This window comes from Capsicum annuum, chromosome 3, assembly GCF_002878395.1.
Source record: "Capsicum annuum cultivar UCD-10X-F1 chromosome 3, UCD10Xv1.1, whole genome shotgun sequence".
NCBI lineage: Eukaryota > Viridiplantae > Streptophyta > Magnoliopsida > Solanales > Solanaceae > Capsicum > Capsicum annuum.
In genome coordinates, this window is record NC_061113.1 from 34,686,831 (window position 1) to 34,712,191 (window position 25,361).

The 25,361-nt window shown below is 31.4% G+C and overlaps 1 protein-coding gene across 4 annotated transcripts; it reads left to right on the plus strand.

The window, feature by feature from the left end:
* Positions 1–47: 47 nt before the first annotated feature.
* LOC107863966 (RNA-binding protein BRN1) lies at positions 48–6,924 on the plus strand. Of its 4 annotated transcripts, none has more exons than XM_016710192.2 (9): positions 48–599; positions 758–840; positions 2,780–2,831; positions 3,022–3,147; positions 3,233–3,312; positions 4,653–4,826; positions 5,136–5,481; positions 6,269–6,412; positions 6,498–6,924. In XM_016710192.2, exons 1-9 carry the CDS (start codon positions 428–430, stop codon positions 6,623–6,625), a joined length of 1,305 nt encoding a protein of 434 aa, XP_016565678.2. In that variant the 5' UTR covers positions 48–427; the 3' UTR covers positions 6,626–6,924. The 4 variants fall into 4 exon arrangements, with proteins under 4 accessions (XP_016565678.2, XP_047265246.1, XP_047265247.1 ...); XM_047409290.1 differs by having other exon boundaries at positions 115–599; positions 5,184–5,481; XM_047409291.1 differs by having other exon boundaries at positions 128–599; positions 3,109–3,147.
* The last annotated feature ends 18,437 nt before the right edge of the window (positions 6,925–25,361 follow it).

The window sequence follows — 25,361 nt, forward strand, 5'->3', positions numbered from 1 at the left end:
ATTTACGCCAAGTAGCTGCAAATAAACTACAGTGGCATTCTTGTAACAAAACTTGTAAAACCAAGGGTACTAACGACCTCAAAAACACAAATTAAAAAATATAATGAAAATCCCATTTTGCCATTTTGAACTTCTTTGAAATCAGAAGAACGTTTATTGGTAATATTGTAATAAAGTGGAGAAACAAAGGGTGTTTACGAACAGGAGAGAAAAATGAATTTAAAAATGGTGAAGATCCAATTTTGCCATCTAAAAATCCCCTAATTTCCCAAAATCAACGAAGACCCAGCGCAGAAGAAGAAGAAAATACTCAGAAAATTGAAAGAGATTTACAGAGAGAGAAAGAGATCGAAGACTTTTAGAGAGAGAAAGTGCGTGTCTGTGTGAGAGAGAAAGTGTGTTTGTGTGTGTTGTTGTTGTTGCAGCAATGGCGGAGGAACGGCAACAGCATGAGGAGCAAAGCGAGGGAAGGGTGAAGTTGTTCGTAGGTCAAGTACCGAAGCACATGACGGAAGCACAGCTACTCGAAATGTTTCAAGAGTTTGCTATTATAGATGAAGTGAACATAATCAAAGATAAAATTACGCGTGCTTCTCGAGGTTGTATAATATCCATCTCTATTTCTCCGTCAATTTTGAGATCGACAGTGTGCAATTGTTGCAGCATGATTTTGTTATTTTTTCTTACTGTGATTTCGAGATTTGTACTGTGGAATGTGTGATTGTGTTCGCTAAAACCCTAATTTGTTGTTTTACAGGATGTTGTTTTGTGATCTGTCCATCTAGAGAAGAAGCGGATAAGGCTGTTAATGCATGTCACAACAAGAAAACGCTTCCCGGAGTCAGTTTGCTTCTATTTACTAATCATTTAGTACATACATTGCGTTTTTACTTGATTAATTGAAGTAGATTTGCATTACTGTGGTCTAATGTAATTCACTAATTTATAATTAGTTGACGAAGATTTGTGTTACTTGTATGCCGTGGAATTTCTGCATTGTTCGTGTAATAAAGCTAAACTTGGCAATTAATGACCTTCCTTTAGTAATTAGAGAAGATTTGTGTTACTTGAATGCCGTGGAATCTCTGCACTTTTCTCTAATTCTCTGATTTTGGTAATTAATTTACCTCGTTTTTCACGTCCTATTAACTACGTTTTAATGCTGAGATTTTAGAACTTGCTGGTTTTGTGCTTTTTTAAGTTTTTTTGTACAGATATATGTACGAGACATTAAGTTGTATTATATCTGACCTGGAATTGTTGATTTGACTACACTTGAGCCGAGGGTCTCTCGGAAACAGCCTCTCTACCTCCCCGAGGTAGTGGTAAGGCCTGCGTACACTTTACCCACCCCAGACGCACTTGTGGGATTTTTCTAGGTATGTTGTTGTTGTTGTAATTGTTGATTTGACAGTTTGAGGTTGATAATGGCTGTGAATTTCAATTGATTGACACCCTATAATTCAGAGGAATCTTATGGAATTTTCTGTGTTTGAACTTTCACCATGAAGAATGTAGGACCATCTGTTTTGTAATGGCACTATAATGACAAGTGATTGGACAACAAAAAAGTTATAACAATCAAGGAAATAAAATACTTCATTGAGAAACTGTGACTTGATAGGACCTTCTATAAGAAAAGGATCTTCTTGGAAATTCGTGCAAATTTTTTAACTATAGTTAATGAACCCGAACTCCTGTACTCTAGTAGGAAAGCAGATTGCTTTTTAGGGTATAAAGGCTTTCCCAGAATCTCAGTTGGGATTGGGTATTATCAATACTTCCAGGTTCAAGATTTACTCATTTCATTTGATATTTCCAAATAGTGGAAACTAGAAAGAATATGAGTGATCAGTCTTTATTGACTAAAGTAACATAGTATGTCTGTACAACAAAATCCATATGAGGGAAGCTTCTTTACAGTCTAAGTTATAAATAGAGCGCCCGAGGATCAAGCTGGTGACTTACTGAGAGTATGGTGGCAACCCAAGAACTATTAGCTAATCATACCGCGAGAGAAGTAAGAATTGTATGGAGAAATATGAACGGAGAAAAGGATGAAGTATTTGGACATCACTTACCCTGCGACCAGCTGGGGCGTTGGATGGAAGGTGCAGGCCCTGTTCAAGTAAAAATAAAGATAAAAAGCTGGATATGTTGATCTACAATATGGCTCTTATGTTTTTCACCGTCTCTGTTTCTTTTTGATCATCTTCTCGGTGAAGAAGACTCCCAAAAAATGAAAAAAAAAAGAAAAAGAAATGAGTACTGAGAGTCCTCCCTAGAGTAATATATTTCTTACTAAATTTCATGGTTGGTTGAATGAAGTAGCTGTGAGATTATTTCAAAATATATAGAGAAGGTTGTAGTAGCAGTGATAACGTGGCTACCATAAAGTTGTTGATCAAAAGAATCCAAGATATGTAGAGATAGTAGAGGTGTTTGGCATCATAGATTGGTGAAGAACCAGATTTCTTCTAATGCCCTTTGAATCCTTATGATTTCCTACACTAACCTAACTATTAAGCCTGTATGCTTGCCTCAAGTACATTTATTTCCAAACTAAGCTTTTGAACTCTTGCATATTATTGTCAAGTGATTAAGTTTCACTATTCATTGCTGATTAAAGTAAGCATTTCATGCATCTAAGTCATCACCTGGTTTAGGCTGGGAGTAAATTTTGTTAAGGTTACACGTGTCTGTAGTTCTTTTATATACGCATCACATGTTTGTTTGTCCTTCTTTTAATAAGTCATGCTGGTTTCTGCTTCCAATTCAGGCTTCTAGTCCGTTGCAAGTGAAGTATGCTGATGGCGAGTTGGAAAGACTAGGTGTACTATAATTTAAATTCTCTTGTTATCATATTTGTTCTGACCTATTCATATTTTCCCTCCGTTTTTAATCTGAAGTTCTACTCTTATCATTGTCATTATTATTCTTTTTGTGATACTGAGTAGAATAAATGAGGTTTCCTCTCTTTTCTTTTTCTTTTCTTTGTTCTTTTCCTTAACACGAATCCAGAGCACAAGCTTTTTGTTGGTATGCTTCCGAAGAATGTTTCTGACCCTGAAGTATCTGCTTTGTTCTCTCAATATGGAGTCATTAAAGATTTGCAGATCCTCAGAGGTTCTCAGCAAACCAGTAAAGGTATACTTGGTATTATCTCTCTTAAAATAAATGGTTTTGTGAGGGAGGATTTAATTTATCTCCTACATTATCTTCTTTCTTGAAGGATGTGCTTTTCTGAAGTATGAGAAAAAAGAACAAGCAGTTGCAGCAATAGAAGCCCTCAATGGAAAGCATAAGATGGAGGTTTGTTTCAATTTGCAAATATTTTGACTGATGATATGAAGGCCTTGAATTGATTTTTCAGTATGCATAGTGGCCATATGTCTAATATTTGTGCATAAAATGAATAGAATTTTGTTAGGTGCAGTGATTTTAGAGTGAGTGTTCTTTAAGCAGTTGTTCTGGTGATACTCCTTTCCCTGGTGTTGTGGAATTTGTTAAACATTCAAGATGGGGATAACCTATTTCTATACATTTGTGCTGCTGTTTTTGTAAGTACTCCTTGCAGGAATAGCATTTGTCATCATGAAATCACCAAAACGTGTTGGCTTAGATTGGGGTCATTTGTCAGTCAGCATGTAGTCTGTTATGTGAATGGCTTATATATTGCCCTGTTGTTGCAGGGCCAACACAATGGCCTATTTGCTGGCTTTTGCTGTTCAGAGGAATTCAAAGACATTATCCGGTGATTTTTTTTCTAGGTCATTTCAGCATGGCACTCATGCTTGGAGTTGTTATGACTTATGCCTTGACACTCTTGACTGAACTACTGAGATGCTTGATTACAACTGTCTGTTCAATTTTGTCTCATACTTTGGGAATAATATCAAATCATTTTTCTTGTTGAAAGGATTATTTATTATAAAAGGAAACTTAAATATCAAGTTATGAGGTTCAGGCTTTATTCCTTCAGAGTTTTCATTCATTTAAGGGAATTTGTAATTCACAGCAGTTTGTCAAGAGGCAATGTTCTCGTCTAGAGTTAGTACTACAAATATTTTGGTCGAAAATTTAATTTCCATATTTATGTGAATTTTTAACTATCATGAAATGCATATTTTTAAATAGATTGCATTGTTCGTTCCACCTTTTAGTAATTTTATGCATCATTATGATGCTGGAGTAATTAATCCCATTTTTTGGGGATTGAGGCGTATTGTTGTATGATAACAGATTAAGTCTGGTTACTGCTATACCTGTCTGTACTCTGTTCCTGAAATATGAATATTGAGTACTTCACTAGAAGTTTGTTGGAGTTGAGAGCGGGTGATGAACTGGATCCATCATCATTTCTGTTGCAATTTGCCAATAACCTTACTGTGAGAATTTAGTTTGTCTGTTAATGGGTTGCCATTTCTACCTCATCAGAGGTAGAGGTATGGACTGCGTACATCTTACCCCCCCCCAGACCCCACTAAGTGGGAATACACTGGGTTTGTTGTTGTTGTTGTTGTTGTTAATGGGTTGCCAAAGATATTTAAGTAGATGTGCTATTTCTCATTATGAGGCTTTCATGTTTCACTTATGTATGACTTCCATTTCCTGGAAATATTGTTATCAAATTAGTCACACTTTTTGGCCAGGGTGCTACTGTCCCTTTGGTAGTCAAATGGGCAGATACTGAGAAGGAAAGGCAGGCCCGGAGGGCTCAGAAAGCTCTATCTCAAGCTTCTAATGCATCTGACTCTAGACATCCCTCTTTATTTGGAGCCCTACCAATGGGTTACATGCCACCATACAATGGCTACGGTTATCAGGTCGGTTGACTTGCATTCTCTAGTAAATTTGGTTATCAAGCTTGTTGCTTTCCATTTTGCTTTGGATACTCCTTTTTGTACTTCTGCAGTACCTTCTTGGTACGAACTTTAATAAAATGTCATTCTCTTATTACAAAAGTATGATTTGCATTGGGGTGCTTCTCTCCTCAGTTTCAGTGTTCATTACACTACTCAATGTGAATTGAGATGATCCTTTGCCTCAATTCGCTCATTTATTTCCTTTTTCCCATTCTTGGTTTCATTAATCAATTTAAAGGTCAGTGCAAAGTTAATATGCTCACTTTGCAGACTCCTGGGGCATATGGGCTCATGCAATATCGCCTACCATCAATGCAGAATCAGGCTGCATTTCAGAATTTAGTCCCACCAATAAACCAAGCAAGTGCTGTACGTGGAGGTGCACCTGATCTTTCACCTGGAATTAGCCCAAGAAATTATCCCATGTCGCCTGGAAGTTATGCTGGATCCGCTTACCCTGCTGTTCCAGGGATGCAGTATCCAATGCCATATCCTAGAGGCGTTATGAATGCCAGACCACCAAGTGGTTCTCCCGGTTCAATGCCCCCTAGTACGACAAACAGTCATTCTGCAGCATCTTCAAGTGTCAGTTCAAGTACAGGGGGTCAGGTTGAAGGTTGTTGAACCTTTATTTTGTGACCTTTTAGTTCTAGAACTTCTCTAGCTAAGCAGGTACAGTCCCTACCTAGGGTCTGTTAGGGCATCCTGCTGAACGAGGCTACTTGTCTTTATTTTGGTTAATTATTTCCTGGAAATTGTTCTGCATCGTTGATGATTAGCAGAGTGCTGGTTGGTGACTGCAAGGACAAGGACGTAATAGAAAATAGAAGTAGAAGAAGATAGTAGAATCTATAATCCTTGGTTTAACTTTATTTATAAAGGATTCCATAAATGCGTGTGATCTATTTTCTATTATGTTCTTTTCTGTTACATTGTACTGGTTGATGATTTAGTACTTGTGCTGCAAGGAAAAGAACATAATAGAAAATAGAAGTAGAAGGAAATAACAGAATCTATTATCTCTGGTTTTACTTAATTTATAAAGGATTCCATAAATGCATGTGATCTCTGAAATATGATATCTAATGCATGTGGTGTGTCACAGAAGCATAGAAGAGGTTATAGAGCTATTCTTTAAGTGTTACAGCAGGTATAGTATTAGAGCATGTTGTTGAACTTCCATTGTCAAATTTCAAACTTAACCGACCTTATGAGAGGAGCAGCATATGGAGAGACAGGAACTCAAATTATATGTTGCACTAGTCTGTAACATTTGTCATTGGTAACGCTTTTTGCAATTGAGTGGTGGAGAGTGAGTCACTTGAATTATTGTACTTGTCAGTGGAATTTGAACATGTAGAAATGAAACGGTACTTATCCAAAAGTAATTTTGTTCTTTACAGGTCCACCTGGTGCTAATCTATTCATTTACCACATTCCTCAAGAATTTGGTGATCAAGAGCTTGCAAATGCATTTCAGCCTTTTGGTAGGGTCCTGAGTGCCAAGGTTTTCGTTGACAAAATGACTGGTGTTAGCAAATGTTTTGGTAGGGATCTTGAAATGTGAAGTTACTGTCAATTAAAATTAGTATCCCTAACTATTTTGCTTATCAACTGAACTTCACTCTGCAGGATTTGTAAGTTATGACTCTCCAGCAGCTGCACAAACTGCAATCAGTATGATGAATGGTTGCCAATTAGGTAGTAAGAAGTTGAAGGTGCAGCTTAAAAGGGACAACAAACAGAATAAACATTATTGATATGAACGGTGAGGTACAAAAGGAAATTGTCACTTGCCAACTACTTGGGAATTACTCCATTGGCACCCATTGCAGAGCAGATCCAAAAGTTGAGCAGCAACATGGCAACTCAGTGCTAATTGTAGTTCCCCTATGGGTTGAAGTCCCAGAAACTTGTAATTCTTGATTAGTTCCTCTTCCACTGTAATTTGTAATTTCTGTATCATGGAGTAACATTTAGACATTGATTATTTTATTGATTCTTCTCAATTGACATGATCACCATTAAGTGAATGAATTTCCTTTTTCTTGTCTTTTTATCGCTGTTTCAGTTTCTGTGGTTCAAAGTAAACCGTTTGCTCCATCCATCTTTGTTTTGTTTTTATTGGAGGAGAAACAGAATGTTATATTACCAGGGCCCGAGCATTCTTGTTTCTTGCAAAAAAAAAATAAAAAGAATTTTCTCTGGCTCAGGTTTGTCCATTTTTATTAGCCTCTGCATTGATGTTGTGAGTTAAAACAAAGTTGAAGTGTATCTTTATAATACTGCATCTATTGGAGGACTTTCCTGTTTCCATCCTGAAAGCCAGGTGCTTTGTGATCAAATAATTTCTATGGTTGTTTGATTAGTATTGTTGTTTAATTAACAAGAGCTTTTCGTTCTCATCTTTTTCTCTTTTTTCCATTTCAGGGAGTTTATGTTACTTTCATGATGCTTCTTGGATTGTGTGAAGGAAAGTATTTACATTGCCCGTCTTGTTAATCTGATAGAGACTTTCTTCCATGCAGATTAATGGGAAAATGTACCTGGTTTTTGGCTTGCCATTTTCTGTACACAAGAAGGTAGATTCTGTTCCTGAGCATGAGCATGCTTACTGGTTGTTAAGGTTTGCTGTACTCAAGCCGAGTGTCCTCTAGAAACAGCCTCTCTAGCTCTATGAGGTAGAGGTAAGGTCTGTGTACACCCCACTTGTGGGATTCCACTGGGTATGTTTTTGTTGCTTACTGATTATTAACTTGGAACTTTTAATCCTATTGGAGCAATTATGAAGAGCACTAGACACAGGGTTTAATTCCTTAGAGAGGGGCTGGAGAAGAACTTAGAGGTTCTTTAAGGTTTTTTCACGCAACAAACCTTAAGGTTTTCGATTCACGTTATATTCTTCAGGTTCAGTGAAAGTCATATCTCATAATCTTCTCCTCTAATACGCATTCCTTTTGTTTATCTCTTTTTTTTTGGTGGGGGGTGCTGGTCTCCCTCCTGATGGTTATAGATTGTCTTTAGAAAATATTTCCAGGAATTTGTATGTAATGTATTTCTACTGTTTACGTAATTTTTAGCAGAACCTGCAATACCTGATTATCTTAATTGCTGGATTGACCTCTGTTGTGGAGACTCCATGAAGGTTGCAGCATAACTCTGTAATATGATGCTGCTTTACTAAATTAAACTAGGGCAACTGCATTTGGCGGTTAAGTAGTCTGCTCTTTGTTTATCAAGATACAAGATATACTTGATATTGTCCTGACAGTCTTGGGCTGTTTCTTGAATGTTCTGCTGCAAATAAATGCTAAGATGACTGGGCAGCTATTCTTTATTCTTTTCAGTGGGTATGGTTGGGAAAAAGAAAGATTTACACACTTCTTTCTGTTCGAAAATTGTTATGAACAGTTGAACATATCTGTTTCTTGCTTCCTTTACTGATGCTGAATGGTATGTAATCCTCTTTGCACACTAGTTACCTAACCCATTTTCCTGCATTTTAATATGCCGCATGTATATTCTATCGTCATCATCTCTTCAAATTTGGTATATTTTGGGTATTTCTGTGAATTCTTTGTATGTAAAGACATACAAATATATTGATAAAGAAATGTCCCTCCACCCCTCAAATATATTTTTTAAACTTTTTATACTTATTTATTTCTCAAATTTTATTTTTTATTATTTTCACTTTTTATTTTTTCCTTTAATTTTATTGTTCTATTTTTTATTATTTTCACTTTTTTTTTCCTTTAATTTTATTATTCTATTTTTTATTATTTTCACTTTTTATTTTTTTCTTTAATTTTATTTTCATGTTTTAATTCATTTGTCCCAACCTTTTTTTTTTTCTCAAACATTATCTATTTCTTTTTTTTTTCCTTTTTTTAATTCATTTGTCTTTAATCTTTATTTTTTGTTTTTATCAGTTCTTTTTTTTTCTCCTCATTTTTCTCAAACTTTATTTTTATTTTTTCTCTCATTGTTTATTTTCTCAATTTTTTAATTCTTCGTTTTTTTCTTAATCTTTATTTTTTTTGCCTTTTTTTTTTCTATTTTGTTTGATCGTTTTTTTCTTTTTTCAGTTCTCTTTTTTCCCTCTCATTTTTATTTTTCTCAATTTTTTAATTCTTCGCTTTTTTCTTGATCTTTGTTTTTATTCTTTCCTTTTTTTTCTCAATCTTTTTTTTATTTCTCTATTTTGTTTGATCGTTTTTTTCTTTTTTTTCAACTTCTATTATATTTTGCTAATAAATAAAAAATTTAGACAATCCGCAAAGGTATCTTCTTTTTTTTACATCAAAGCAAATTTTAGGGCATGAATTGTTGTTATGAAGTTCTTTGAAAATTCTTGAAATAAGTCCTGTATCTAAGGCGAAAGTTGTAGAATATCTCATAAATAAAGGCATAATGTGGTAGTGTCAACTCTTGCCCGTGGGGCATAGTTTATTATTTGAAAGTCCTTGAGCTAAGTCTTGCCTCTAAGACAAGAGTTGTAGAACATTCCATAAATGAAGACATAACGTGATAGTGTCAACTCTTGCTTGTGGGGCATAATTTGTAGTTTGAAAGTTTTTGAGCTAAGTCTTGCCTCTAAGCCAAGAGTTGTAGAACATTCCATAAATGAAGACATAACGTGATAGTGTTAACTCTTGCCCGTAGGGCATAATTTGTAATTTGAAAGTCTTTGAGCTAAGTCTTGCCTCTAACACAAGAGTTGTAGAACATTCCATAAATGAAGACATAACGTGATAGTGTCAACTCTTGCCCGTGGGGCATAATTTATAGTTTGAAAGTCTTTGAGCTAAGGTTTGCCTCTAAGGCAAGAGTTGTAGAACATCTCATAAATGAAGACATAATGTGATAGTGTCAGCTCTTGCCCATGGGGCATAAGTTGTAGTTTGAAAGTCCTTGAGCTAAGTCTTGCCTCTAAGGCAATAGTTGTAGAACATCTCATTAATGAAAATATAACGTGGTAGAGTCAACTCTTGCCCGTGGGGCATAATTTGTAGTTTGAAAGTCCTTGAGCTAATTAAGTTTTGCCTCTAAGACAAGAGTTGTAGAACATCTCATAAATAAAAACATAACGCGGTAGTGTCAACTCTTGCCCGTGGGACATAATTTGTAGTTTGAAAGTCCTTGAGCTAAGTCTTGCCTCTAATGCAAGAGTTGTAGAATATTTCATAAATGAAGACATAACGTGGTAGAGTCAACTCTTACCCATGGGGCATAATTTATAGTTTGAAAGTCCTTGAACTAATTAAGTCTTGCCTCTAAGGCAATAGTTATAGAACATCTTATAAATGAAAACATAACGTGGTAAAGTTAACTCTTGCCCGTGGGACATAATTTGTAGTTTGAAAGTCCTTGAGTCAAGTCTTGTCTCTAAGGCAATAGTTGTAGTATATCTCATAAATGAAATATAACATGGTAGAGTTAACTCTTGTCCATGAGACATAATTTATAGTTTGAAAGTCCTTGAGTCAAATCTTGCCTCTAAGGCAATAGTTGTAGAACATCTCATAAATGAAAATATTATGTGGTAGAGACAACTCTTGCCCGTGGGGCATAATTTGTTGTTCGAAAGTCCTTGAGGTAAGTTTTGCCTCTAAGGCAATAGTTGTAGAACATCTCATAAATGAAAATATAACGTGGTAGAGTCAACTCTTGCCCGTGGGACATAATTTGTTGTTTGAAAATTCTTGAGTTAAGTTTTGCCTCTAAGGCAATAGTTTTAGAATATCTCATAAATGAAAATATAACGTGGTAGAGTCAACTCTTGCCCGTGGGACATTATTTGTTGTTTGAAAGTCTCTGAGCTAAGTCTTGCCTCTAAGACAATAATTGTAGAACATCTCATAAATCAAAATATAATATGGTAGTGTCGACTCTTGCCCATGAAACATAACTTGTTGTTCGAAAGTCCTTAAGTTACGTCTTGCCTCTAAGGCAATAGTTGTAGAACATCTTATAAATGAAAACATAACGTGGTAGAGTCAATTCTTGCTCGTGGGATATAATTTGTTGTTTGAAAGTCCCTGAGCTAAGTCTTTCCTCTAAGGTAAGAGTTATAAAACATCTTATAAATCAAAATACAATGCGGCAGTGTTGACTCTTGTCCATGAAACATAACTTGTTGTTTGAAAGTCATAAGTCTTGCATCTACTATGTAGTAGTGTCAACTCTTACCCATGAAACGTAGCTTATTGTTCGAAAGTCGTAAGTCTTACCTTTATAATGTGATAATGTCAACTCTTGCTCATGAGATGTAACTAGAATGAAAGAAATCGAAGAAAAGAACAAAAATAATAAAAATTACGGAAAAAGAAGTAAATGAAGAAAAATATAAAAAAAAATAAAAATTAAAGGAAATGTAGAAGTTAAGAGAGAATAGAAAAAAAAATAAAAGTTGATAAAAATTAAAAAAAAAAAAAAGATTAGATAAAAATAAAGGTAGAGAAAAATTTTAAAAAAAAAAATTAAAGAAAAATAAAAAAAAAATTTAATAAAAACAGGTGTTGAAAGGTGTAAAGAAAAAAAGTAAGGGTTGAGAAAAACTAAAAAGAATAAAAAAAAAAAAAAGAGGAAAGAAAAAATAAAAAATAAAAAAAATATAAAATAAAAAGAAAAAAATGTTGAGAGGAAAAAAGGAAAAAAGTAAGGGTTGAGAAAATTAAAAATAAAAAGAGAAAAGAAAAAAATAAAAATCAAAGTAAAATTAAAAAGAGAAAAAATAAAAGTTGAAAGATATAAATATGGAGTTGTTATCTATTACGAGGATCATTTATGTAATTTACTCCATTGATCCGGGATAATTTTGTCCAAAAGAATATTAATTAATAGATAAGACTATTTTAAGAAAAAAAATTATTTGAGGCTAAAATTTAAAAATCGCTCCAATTTAGATCTATTTTTGAGATTCACCCGATCTATGGGATGCAATTTCCTGAACTTTGTCTGGGGCTGGGCCCTGTTTTTATGTACATTGGTCCACGCTGTTGAGTCACGGAAATCATATTGGGCAAATGACGTACTATCTTTCTTTGTCTTCGTTAATTAGTTTTTCTAGAAGAAAGATTAGGAATATGATTAGGTCTAATTCATAAATGCCAAAGTGTTTTTTTTTTTTTTTTTTTTTGTGGTATGAAGTGTCCCTCACGAATTTAGTTTCGTTGATAAACCTGTTGGTAGTACCCACGGGTATGACATAGTAGTTAAATATAATCGGTTGAGAACCTAATATCTAAGGTTTATATTTCAGAAGAAACAAAAAACACTAGATGTTTTTCTCATTTATTTTAATTTTAGTTTTGGTGGACAAAATTATCTAATATTTGTTGTTGGTGGGTGGATGTGTTAGGTATCTCGTGAATTTAGTCAAGATATACGAAAGTTGATCCGAATGATGAAAAGTGAAAAATATTTTATAGATTTAGTCAAAATAGCTAATCCTAAACCTATTGATAATGGAGTTCCACGTTTTAATTGCAACAATTTGGATAAGGCCAGAATTGGCCTACTTTGATTGTGGGCTCATTTTATGTGGCCCAGGGGGTTGGTCTGAAAAGGCCTTTTCAACACAACAACAACAAACCCAGTGTATGAAAAGGCCTTTTCAAATATAGAAAATTTCATAAGTAAAAAATTTAAGCTTATAATTAAGATATTCATATCAATTGTTTCATAATTACTTGAAATAGCAATTTATCTTTTGTATTTTGTAAAAGTATTGCTATTAAAATAAATATATAATGAAACTTACTAACCTTCTTTTACTTAAGGCAGTTGAGTTAAATAACAAAATAATTATCACATGTATTTAAAGTGGTAAAAAAAAATTCACAAATTACTTATTTAAATCAGTAAATTTCTTTTTCATAAATTACTCCTATTTAAATTAGTAGATTCCTCTTATATCTCCAAAAAAAATTTCTTGTTAGTTTTTTTCCATTTTCTTTTTTTAGTGTTTAGTTTTTTTATTTCGATTTTTTTCTTTTTCATTTTTTTCTTTCCACTTTATTTTCTCTCTTTTACTTTTCTTCTTTTTTTCCTTTTTCAGTTTTTTCTTTTTCGTTTTCTTCTTTTTCCTTTCTTATATTTTTTTTCTATTCCTATTTTTGTTTTCTTTTTCTTATTTTTCTATTTTAATTTTTTTTTATTTTTATTTTTACACTTTTATTTCTAGCTTTTATTCCTCTTTCTTCTTTTTTTCCCCTGTTTTCACTTCTTCTTTTTTGGATTTTTCTTTTTTGTTTATCTTTTTCTATTTTTTTTATTTTATTTTTTTTACTCTTCAATCTTCATCTTTTATTTTTAAAAGACAAATATCTATATCACATACATATTTTAAAAATATACCAAATAAATAGACATACAAATCTGCATATATATTTATAGTACAAACATACATATATATCTGTGTATATATTTACAGAAATACATATTTGACTCATATGTATATATAAACATATATGACACAAAAGCTCTATAATAAAAAGGAAAACTATATACATATGCGTAATCAAAAAATACATGATACATATCTTAAACAGTAAAAAATAAAAATAGTACATATACCCTCTAAATAATTAAAGATAAATCCAACACCATACAAAAGTACGCAAGAATACGCATTTGTATATATAAAATTCAAATACATGCACATACCTCCAAAAAAATTATAATACATTTGTGATATAATGTATCTGTCTAATTACACTTGAACTATACATTTATTCTTCTTCATGTAGACACCACAAATATTCTTATGATAAAAAATCTTGTAGTTTTATTTTGATAACATCGCCTTAATACGTTCTTTAATATCATTGATTGTGTGACATCCTATATGTGGTGCAAATCTTGAAAGTACTCTTGCCATGAATATATGATCACGCAACACCTATAGAATAAAATAAGAGAAAACGGTCAAAAGCCCCCCAACCTTTACCCCAAATTCCAACTACACACTTATACTTTACGGGGGTCCTATGACCCCCCCCCCCCCCCAAACCCTCTTAAAGTGGAATTATTACCCCCTCCCCCCCACCCCCCCGAACTATTTTAAAGTGAAATTATTACCGCCGAAAACTGACAACCAATCATTTTGAATGTGGTGTGATGCACGCGCTGCCACGTCATTGCCACATCATTTTTTTCTTTTTTTACTCTAAAAAAATTAATTATTTAACTTTATTATTTCCTTTCTTCTTCCCCATTTTTCATTTTGCTCCATTTTCTTCTTCAACCAATTTCATCTTCTTGGGTCAAAGATAGAATTCTTTGAAAAAAAATGGTGGATTAATGAATTCTTAAGAAAGTCCCAAGATCAGGAAAATCGGATTAATGACAAGCAGGTCATTCGTTCGAAAGTCCCTCTATCGAACGTTGCTTAATTCTCCGATTAATGAATTCTTTAATAACGGATCTCAAGTAAAAAAAGAGAAAATCGGAGAAATGGGTTGGAAATTATATGACATTGTGGGTTATGTTGGAATTATATATGCTATTATGGAAATTCAAAGTTTTGAACTCGTCATTAATGGTGGATCTTGAGCAAAAATAGAGAAAATTAGAGAAATGGGTTGAAAATTATACATGTCATTATGGGCTATGTTGGAAATTATATATGGCATTGTGAAAATTCAAAGCTTTGAGCTCGTCATTAATGGCTGATCTTGAGCAAAAAGAGAAAAAATCGAAGTTCTTGAATTTTTTTCAAGTTTTTTGAATCAGAGTTCCTCATCTTCCTCATTCAAGAATTCATTAATCGGAGAATTCTTGTTTTCTTAGTTCAAGTGTTTCTTGTTTTCAGTAATAACATTTTTCAAATTATCAAAAAACACCATTAATGAGTCCTCGCCATTAATGAATTCAAGAAAGATTAAAATTGGAGATGAGGAAGATGAGAAACTCCATTAACGAGTTCTTGAATTTTTGTTCTAAAAAGAAGAAGAAGAAAAAGACATGAGAAAATGAATAAGAAAAGTAATAATTAAATTATTTGTATAAAAAATATTAAAAATAATTTTTTAATAAAAAAAATTCGTTCTCACTCTCTTTAAAGAGAGTGAAACACACTCTTTTGTCATGTCAGCATTCAGGGGGTAATAATTCCACTTTAAAATAGTTCAGGGGGGTCATAGGACCCCCACAAAGTATAAGTGTGTAGTTGAGATTTGGGTAAAGATTGGGGGGCTTTTGACCATTTTCTCATAAAATAATGACATAAATTTATATTATATGTATTTTTCACAAAAAAAATATAACACAAAATACATAATATGCATATGTTTTCTTTTACATAATACATATTACATTACAAAAAATATAGCTCTACAAATATATTTACGGAATACATATTGGATTGATATTAAACATTAACGAACATAACTATAATATATATCTTCATATGTATTTGTGAAATACAAATGTAACTCTTATAAAACAATAAATACAAATGCATATCTTAAACTATAACAACAATAACTATATATATATATATATATATATATATATATATATATATATATTATCCTCTAAAAAATATGTCAACATAATCATGTGCATAAAAAATGCATATATTATACATGACCTATAATCTAATACAAATACAAATATTTCTGTAAACTAAATTAAGAGCATGCCATGTTTCAAAAACTTCAAATACAAAAAATAATATTTGAATTTCGTGTTCATATCCACTATTTTCATCGGTCTTAGGGCAACGAATTTGAGAATCATCAATCACATAGCTATTATGGTTAGGACACATAAAAAACTGTCTATCAACAGGGAGATTTGAATATCCGATGAGAAGATAATCTAGTGTTTCGAAAAAATTGTCTATCAACAGTTGTGAAAGTAATTTGAATATTTAATGAGAAGATCGAATACCTAGAGTTTCAAAAAAACTGTATATCAACAGTTGTCGCCTTGAAAAACTGTCTATCCAGTTGCCCACAATTTTCTTCCTCCATAATATGTCAAGTTGTGGACGGTAAATCCCCCATTCGAAAAGTTAAAATGTGTCAATTGGTAGATCCTAATGACGTGGATGTAAACCAGGATTAGCATAATAATGATAATACCAATTTTTAATTAGGTGAATTTGAGTTCAACATTTTGAGTTGGTCGGTAAACTGTGCTTTGAGTTTAAGTTTTATTCACCGTCTATTAAAATGTTTTTATAAGTCGGAATATTAGATAGTTAGTTTTAGAGGATTATTTCAACCTTAATCAGGTCGTGATTCATATATTGAGAATGGAGAAATCCTTGGTGCTCGTTTGGTATGGAGAAATTTTTTTGTCAAAAAATGTTTTCTAATTTTTCATTTTGATGGGTCGAAATAGTTTCAAGAACATTTTCCTTGAGAAAATAAGTTCTTTAGGAATGAGAAAAGAACTTCCCTAATAGAAAAAGACAAGTACCATGAGTGATATTCCATCCTGCGCTCCAACCTCACTCCCTTAACCATCCTACCCCTTGTCACTCCCTAATGTCCACTTTCATTCCATAATGTTTTGCTAGATTACATATAATTGCTTTTAGAATAATATTAATCTGCTTATTACTATTAAACATTAAAAAATAAGTAAGAATTTATTTTTATTTTTAAGAAAACATTTTCCAGCAGACCAAACAAATCCTTGGTAAGGAGGCTGTGTCCCTCAAATGTTGAGGAAAATGGATTCAAATTAATCAGGTTAATGAATATCGAATAACTTAATTTAAAAAGTTAGCCAGAATTGTCTTACCTATTCCCTATTTGATGTGGGGCTTTAACATCTTGGTAAATGCACCAACTCAAAAGAAACTATAGCAGTCAAATTCAAGGGGATTTTGTAGAAAAAGGAGTGTTGAGATGTGTTTTACCAAGTATTAGTACATCCACATCAATTAGCAGAAAATTCTTGCATTCCCTTTTTTACTGATAGGGGTGACAAGTCTAAAAGTGAAAAAAATCTTGAGGCTAATGATAAGGTCAATTGAAAATAAAGTTACTTATATTGACCATTAAGCACTCAATTTTCTTTAATCTCTTGTTTTTTTTCTTCTTCTTGTTTTTTTCCTTTGCTTAGAGCGGGAGAAACGGCTTTTATTTAGAATAGAATTGTCACATTCAATTTACTAATAGTCGTACTTTAGACGAGGAAACAAAAGGCAGAAACTGTTAGGTAAAGAAACTTGGGGTGTGTTTGGTATGATCACGAAAATGTTTTTTTTTTTGAAAAATAAATGAATTTCTTACTTGTTTTTTAGTAATTGATAAAATAAGCAAAACAATATTCTTGAAAGAATATTTATATGTAATCCAGCGAAACATTATGAGGATTAGAATGGAGAGTTTTGGGGTAGCGGGTAGTGGAATGGTTAGAAGTGGACGTTTGGAACATTTGGCGGGTGGAGAGGAGATGAAAATTTTTTAATGTCACTTATGAAACTTATTTTACCTACTTTAATTAGGAAATTCATTTTTAAGGAACTTGTTTTCCTCTGAAACGAAGATAGAATTTGGAGTTTATAGATTCAAACATACCACTAAAACTATAGTAGTCATAACTATTAACTATTGGGTAAAATTAAATATTTATGCACAGTTAATGGATTTTCTTATACAAGTACATAATCTAAGTAAAAGTTATTGAAGTCGCCTAATTTTCCTAGAAAAAAATATTTTCAAAACGTTTTAACCAACCAAACGCATACATTTTCTCCTCCATACCAAACACACCCTTATTACTATCTCTTTTTTCTCATTTTTGTTCTAATCCTTCTACAGCTATTGCAAATTGATTGACATTATTATTAATATAATTATAATGTAATATTGTGTGCAACATGCAGCCGGAAAACTAGAGTTTGGGTGAAAGGTGGCCAAGGAGGAAATAGTATGGCTGTTCTATGTAGAAACATGAGGACAAAAAGTCCGAAAGTGTAACGTGACAGTATAATTTGTTTGTTTTTTGTTTTCCAACTTGGTTTTCGGTATTCATATTGAAACTCGACTAATTCAAATTTCGTGCGTTGCATGACCCATTTCTTGGAGCAACACTCCTAACAGTAGTTTTTTTCCCATTCTCATAGCTCAAACTTGAGAAATTCTATTTTAGAGTGAAGGGATCTCAACCAACTCACCACATCCTACACCGATGATACTATATATATATATATATATATATATACTATTATTTTTCAAAAGATGAATAATAAACGAATGACGAGGAACGTTAGCTCTTGAAGCCAAACGAGATATAACTATTCAAAATAAAGAAATTGCATGACACTTAGGTCGCAATTCAGAAATCTCAGCTTGAATTATTCTGTATTCTATTCATTATAAACTATTTTTTTGTAATAAAAAATTTCTAGTTTTACTCAAATATCACAAACATTATTAAACTGATCTTTTAACAAATTTAAAAGTCATATATTTAACTTTGTCTAAAATTTTATTAAAAGTAGCTAGTAGAAGGTAAATGTCACATTTCTATGAAATTACGGCAAAGTTAAGTAGCTTGTTACTAATAAAACTTTATTTACATTCATAATATTATTGAAGTAAAATTGAATGACCTTTTCGTTGCAGAACATAGCTTCCTAATCCATATATAGTTCCAATTACTTTTTAAAGAAAAAATGCAGCGGTTATTCATAAAATTACATGAACTAATACCAAATCAAATAAATTTTTCCCTAGGTAGAACAATATTTGAGAAAAAGTCAAGATAGAATTGATAGTAATAGAATTTTTTTCTTTTTATAATTGATGAAAACTTTACTACACTTATTATTAAGAAGCTTGATATTCGAGCAAAAATACATATGATTAATTAGTCATTATTTATCTTACAGCTTAGTATTTTTAATCGTCGTCTTTTGAGCACTGATTTTATTACTTTAAGCTTAATGTTGTGTTTTTGATGAAGTGTGGAGCTAAAGCAAGTAATTTGGGAGTAAAAAGTTGAAGAAAACAATTCAGAATCGAATTTTATGTTTGAAGATAGAATGTGGACGCGAAAACGAAAAAATAAAAAAGGATGAAAGCGCAAAAATACGGCGAGGCACGACATGGCCGCGGCAACTGCATGTACATGCCTAGTCGAGAAAATGTGAGGCCCGCCCAGAAAAGGTTGCCTTGCACTATGCACCAAGCCCAGGCACGGTGCAAAGAACTTGTCCTGAAAATTTACTTAAACCATTCAACTAAAGCTTGTACCTATCAAGCACTTCAAATGTTAAAATTGGTACCTATCAGACACAAAATGCTGATTTGGCAAAGAGAGTGTGCGTGAACAGAAAATTAAATAATATTTTACTTTTTTTATTAAAAAAAGTTATATTTAAATTATTTTATTAATATAATTTTTAATTATTCTTATATTTTAATTTATTTATTTTTTTTAAAAAAAAAGCTGCACCCACAGTCATCATCTTCTTCAAAAACACCTCCCCCTCCCCCCCACAATAATTATCAGTGAACAAGATTTGAAGAATTGAAGCTCCATTAAGCACAACAACAAAATCCTTGTCAATCTTCATGATTTCGAGACAACAAAATCCACCAAATCAGTTGAAAATTAACAACTCCATGAACAACAACAAAATCCCTAATCAATCTTCACCATTAAAGATAACATCAAGAAATGGAGAAACTCCATTAAGCACAAAATGAGTAACCATTTTTCACCATGGTCAACAACATCAAAGATTTGGAAAAAAAATTCTTTCTTTTTTGGAGTTGATTTTGAAAAATGTTGACTGTGTTGCTGCTCTCCTGTGTGTGAACTGAGTGTGTGAGTGAATGTGCGTGTTTGTGAGTGAACTATCTGTGTGAGAGTGAATGTGTGTGTTTGTGTGTGATTTTGGAGTTGATTTTCCGGTGAATCTCGCCGAAAAATGTTGACTGCGTTGCTTCTCTCGTGCATGTGTGTGAACTATGTGTGCATGTGAGTGAATGTGTGTGTTTGTGTGTGAGAGAACTGTGAAACGCCGGGAAAGGGGTGGTGTGAAGATGACGGGTGGGGAGGAGTGAAGACCATGACTGTGTGTGAAGACGATTTGGGGTGGGGTGGGGGAGGGGGGTGGTAAAGACGATGAGGGAAGATGATGGAGGGGGGTGGGGTGGCGTGAAGAAGATAATGATTGGGGGGTGGGGGTGCTTTTTTTCTTTTTTTTAATTAAAAAATTATTATTAAATATAAATAGAAAAATAAAAAAATCAACAATTTTACATATATTTTTTTGCCACTTTTTTTTTTTAGTGGGCATTTTTGCCACGTCACGCGAGTATAACACATTCTCAATATACATTTTGTTGATTAGGCAAAAAAACGCCCAATTGAAATAAAATTCAGGGGGTTAGGGATTTGATAGGTACTGGTATTAGTTTAGGGGCCTAAGTGAATTTTCGGGACAAGTTTAAAGTACTATCGATCGATGGGTTTGGCCTCCTAGAATCTTTCTCTTTTCTTCTTTGCTTTCGATCACCATTAAACCATCCATGTGTTATCCATGAATCATTGCCATCGTATTCAAATCGTGATTAATTAAATTTCATAGCTCTAGGGTGTTTGCATTGGTATGAGAGTTGACGCTTGAAGAATGATCGGTATCGATTCATTTTTCCTCATTGAGTCTTTTTTTTTTTAATTCATGATCTTAATTATTTGATGAAATAGTTAAAATACTATCTACGGCTAGTCAGTTATATTTAAAGAGGAAATTACAAATGTAATAAGGATAAATAGAGAATTAGAACCTCATACGGAGTTATTTTTTATTGATATGGATAAAAATATACCTTTTAAACCTTATTGATCAGTTGATTATATAGATTTAAGAGTTTAAATACATTTATCTATTTTCTGACGACCATAACAATATACACATTGGATAAATATGAATAAGCTTAGAGTTATCATCATGATGCTCAAAAGTTCAATATCAACATATAATTACTAATTCAGAAAAATCAATAAGTGTGACGATATATTGAAAGGCTCAACTAGATTGATCGTTGCCATAGCCCTAGATCTTTCTTTTGTCAGATTAAACGCAATCTTGTCTGCTAGCTTGCATCATTTTAGTTAATTTATTAATTACAATAAACTTTAAACTGTTTAACTTAGTGAATAGTCACAATTAAATTCAAATCTGAATTCAATTCTTTTTACTTATAGCACCGTACATATTTGTGTGTGCATTGGGAACAGGAAAAATCTTATTATTTGTTTGGTATAAAATATTACTCTCTACGTTTTATTTTATTTGATCCCTATAAATATTTTTTATAATTATCTATTTTGGCGAAACAAAAGAGTGTTGTTACTATTATTTTCTGCATTTAGTACTAAATAAACACATGCATAAGTATTCCATTCGAATTATTTTACTTGTCAATCTTAATTAAAATAGATAATACATAATACTTGTTATTTTAGAAATCAAAATATAATTAATTTTTTATTTTCACCTTAATCGGAATAAATTAGTATTCGCAATTTGTGAGGATCGTTCTAGCTATATAAGAAATCCTTAATTAATAATAACAAATAACATAATAAGATAAATAACTTACTTCAGAAATCCTTTATGGAATCGCTTACTATTTCTGAATTTTAAAAAAAAAGATAAAAATGATTGGGGATATTATGTGATTCATTAGTATTATAAATCTTAGTTGGTATTACAAATATTCGATTCAAAGTAGACAAAGCGATGATTGAATCAAAAATTTTTATTTAAAGTTCAATTTTTTTTTCCGAGGACAAAGCTATATGAAGGTTCTATCATGTTCTATCAATAATCTAAAGGAACTTATACTATGATATATTCGGTGTGGAAGTAGATCCACATTTCTATTGGCAAATAGGGGTTTTCAAGTAATCATAAATATGAAAATATATTAATATAGAGTAAATAAAATAAGTGTTAAATTAAGAGAAGTAATAAATAATAATAATTTATTCAAATTACCCTAATTTCTTAATGCTTTTCTTAAAGGACTTGTAAATAAAAAACGTGACAAGTAAAATGGTTAGAAGGGAATATAATATGGTACTCAAATTTAGAGTTTCAAAATATCATTAATTTCTTAAAAGATACTCCCTCTCCCATTTTAGTCGTTCTAAATTTTCTAATTTGATTTCTCATTTTACTTGTCATTTTTCATTAATCAAGACAGGATAATTTTGTCTCCTTTTTAACCCTTAGTATTAATTGTTTTATCTCCAAATTAAAATGTAAACATCATTTAATAGGGGTACTATGATAAAATAGTTATGTTATTAATTATTTTTCTTAATTAATGTGCAATATCAAATTGAAACGAGTAAAATGAGACGAAGGGAGTATGGAAAGCTGAAAGTGTTTATAACTTTTAATAGCCCTAAAAACAAATTTACAATAAATAGTCATAAAATAGTGTGGCCAGATTCAGATTATATTTTTGAACTTTTTATCAATGTGCAGAAATATTTTTGTACGTAATTAAAATTAATACTACGATATGATGTTTATTCTTTATAATTGATGTATAATTAATATATAACCTGTGTATAAATATTATATAATGAAAAAAAGAAATTATATATTAATTATATGATGATTATATACATCAAAAAGATAATTATATATTGATTATACAATGATTACATATTGAATACACATATTTTTACCCCTATAAACACCTGATTAGAATCCAAATCCTACAATTATTCAAATTATTCATTTGGCTAATAAAAGTAAACAATTAGTGGAAGTTGGCTATAATGAGGTTATCTAAATAAAATACGATTATTTTGAATTTAAAACTTATATGAGTTGCTATTTGAATAAATTTTTCTTGTTATTAAAATAAACTAATTAAGGAGAAGTCAAGTCAATCAAAGTTCACTTTTTCAATAGATAATTAAGTCTTTCTTAGTGTTCCAAATTCATTTACTCCATGTGTTGAACAAGGACCAATATGCATATAATCTATTCGTTCTACAATTCCAATCTAATTACCTACATAAATCATAATTAAAATAGATAGTCTCATCGAGTTTAATTAAAGTACCAATCTAATCACCATATTAAAAAAACTAATTCAAATGTAAAAACAACATTTGGAAGCATTTTCAGTCTTCCTCATAGAAATTGTGCAAACAAGCAGTAACCATTTTTCCCAAAAGAAAAATAAATTCCAATGTCAAATTTTGAGTACTTTTCTATTCTTCTAAAAAAAAAAAAAGGTTTCTGTATGATCAACTTAACTTGAATATTGTAAAATCACAAGTAAATTTACGAAAGTGAATTCAAGGTTCAAAATTAATGATTTTTTTAATGATTTCAAGTTGATATTATAATAATTAATCAATATATATATATATATATATATATATATATATAACAATAAAATTACTAAATTAATGCGAACTCATAAATGACTAAAAATTTGTCTCTAATGGTACGTAGATGACATCCTCCTGTTAGAAAAGGACAAAAGAGAGATACAAAAGAATTGCATTTAATTAATTAATATCAATAATAATCCCTAACTCAATTTGAATTTGATGAAATATAAATCTAACCCCACTTGTTCTTCATTTGGTAGATGGCAAAATATTGGACGAGTAAGACAAAAAGTCGGTTCAATTCAAAGAAAAAGTGCTTCGTAACAAACATTTTGAAGGGTTTTGAATGCTAATTAAACATAATGTTAACTTCGAATAGATTTATTTTTAAGTAATCGTCTTATTCAATTCTGTACAATATTATTTTGAATCATTTTTAAAGTAATCATCTTATTCAATTCTGTACAATGTCATTTTGAATCAAGTACTATGACAGATATGAATAATTTAATGTATAAGAAAAGGTCCAAATTACCTTCTATAGTTAAAATGATTTTAAAATTCTATATCATATTTTCGAGTCACTAATATTATTTCGTACTAAATCACTTGGCATAGTGGTTCAGCTCTATGTCCCTTAAGCAAGTGATCGGGGGTTCGATCCCCGCCTCTGACGAATGGAGCAAACTCTGTGGTCAGTTTCCTACCGCAAAATGCGCTGATCGAAAAATGGAGGATTAGTCTCACGACTACCACCTATGGGGTACCTTTGGAAAACAAAAAAAAAATATTATTTCGTACTATTCCTCAACTCTAACGAAGTGTCAAACATGAAATGGGGAACTTTTAACTCAGTTCAAATTTGAGTACTTTTATACCAAAGAATATGTCCAAATTTATCTTCCACTATTTTAAACATTTTAAATTACATTACTTTATATTTTTAATTTAGCAACATTCTTGTTATTAACGTATTGGCGTGTAAACAACATAAATCTCCTAGATAATAAAAATAATTACATAAAATTTCTTATTGTTTTCTCTCTCTCTCTTTTTTAAACATACTCGTACATTCAATCACATATTATACATTGGTCGAATGTATGATGTAACAATTAATCATATATTTAAGGTAAGAGAATCTTTAATTATTTTACAGTTCCTTAATTAAAGGCAGTAATTAGCCAACATTAAGTCATTTATTGATAGAACATGTAACTAATATTTGAATTTTAAAAAATTTGTTATACATAAATTTTTTTTTCATGTGATTCACGATCTGAAAAGTCAAAAAACAACCATTTTCTTCTACACCCGTTCTTCAAAACTACTAAAATCTCCTTCTACATACGTTCTTCAATACTAGTAAAATCAATATGAATATCCTCTTATTGTTGCGACATTCTGAAATTTGGGAGTCAGAAATTAATGATACGTCATACAAAAGTGACGCAATAGTAATTTTGGTAAATGCGGACGAGTCAGTCACAACCGCAAGACTTGTGGTTTCTTTCCAAAGGAATCATGAAGAATATAATATGGTTTTCTATGTGCAGATGCTTTGAATAGTTTTGATTGTATAAACATTTTTTATTAGTTTTTTTTTTTGAATGTTGGAGCAAGTAATATATATATTTTTTATTGATTATAGATGTTAATTTCTTTAATCAATGATTTATATTAGTATAAAAAATTTATGATTTTTCCCTATATCATAGTTCGTAACCATATAACTTGAAGTTAGAACATGATTATAAATGCACATTAACTATGTAACTTACCCTCTATAGGAGTAAGTAATTTTTGAAATGCACGGTGTATTAAAATATTGTATATTAATAGTTAATATGTAATAAATGTATGATATAGCATTATACCTTTTTAACATGTATGAGATTAGAAATACAATAACGAAATTTGATTGAATTCAATTTTAAAAAAAAAATCTATACAGTATCATTCCAGTAAATTTATGAATATATAATATGTTTTTTTACATTCATATCAATGTATAATAAAGGTGTGTCTTTCCAGTAAACGTTTGAATGTATAATAAGTTGTTATACATTCAAAGCAATGTATAGTGAAACTGTGTCATTCCAGTAGACTTACGAATGTATAATATTTGATTATACATTCGTATCAATGTATGAT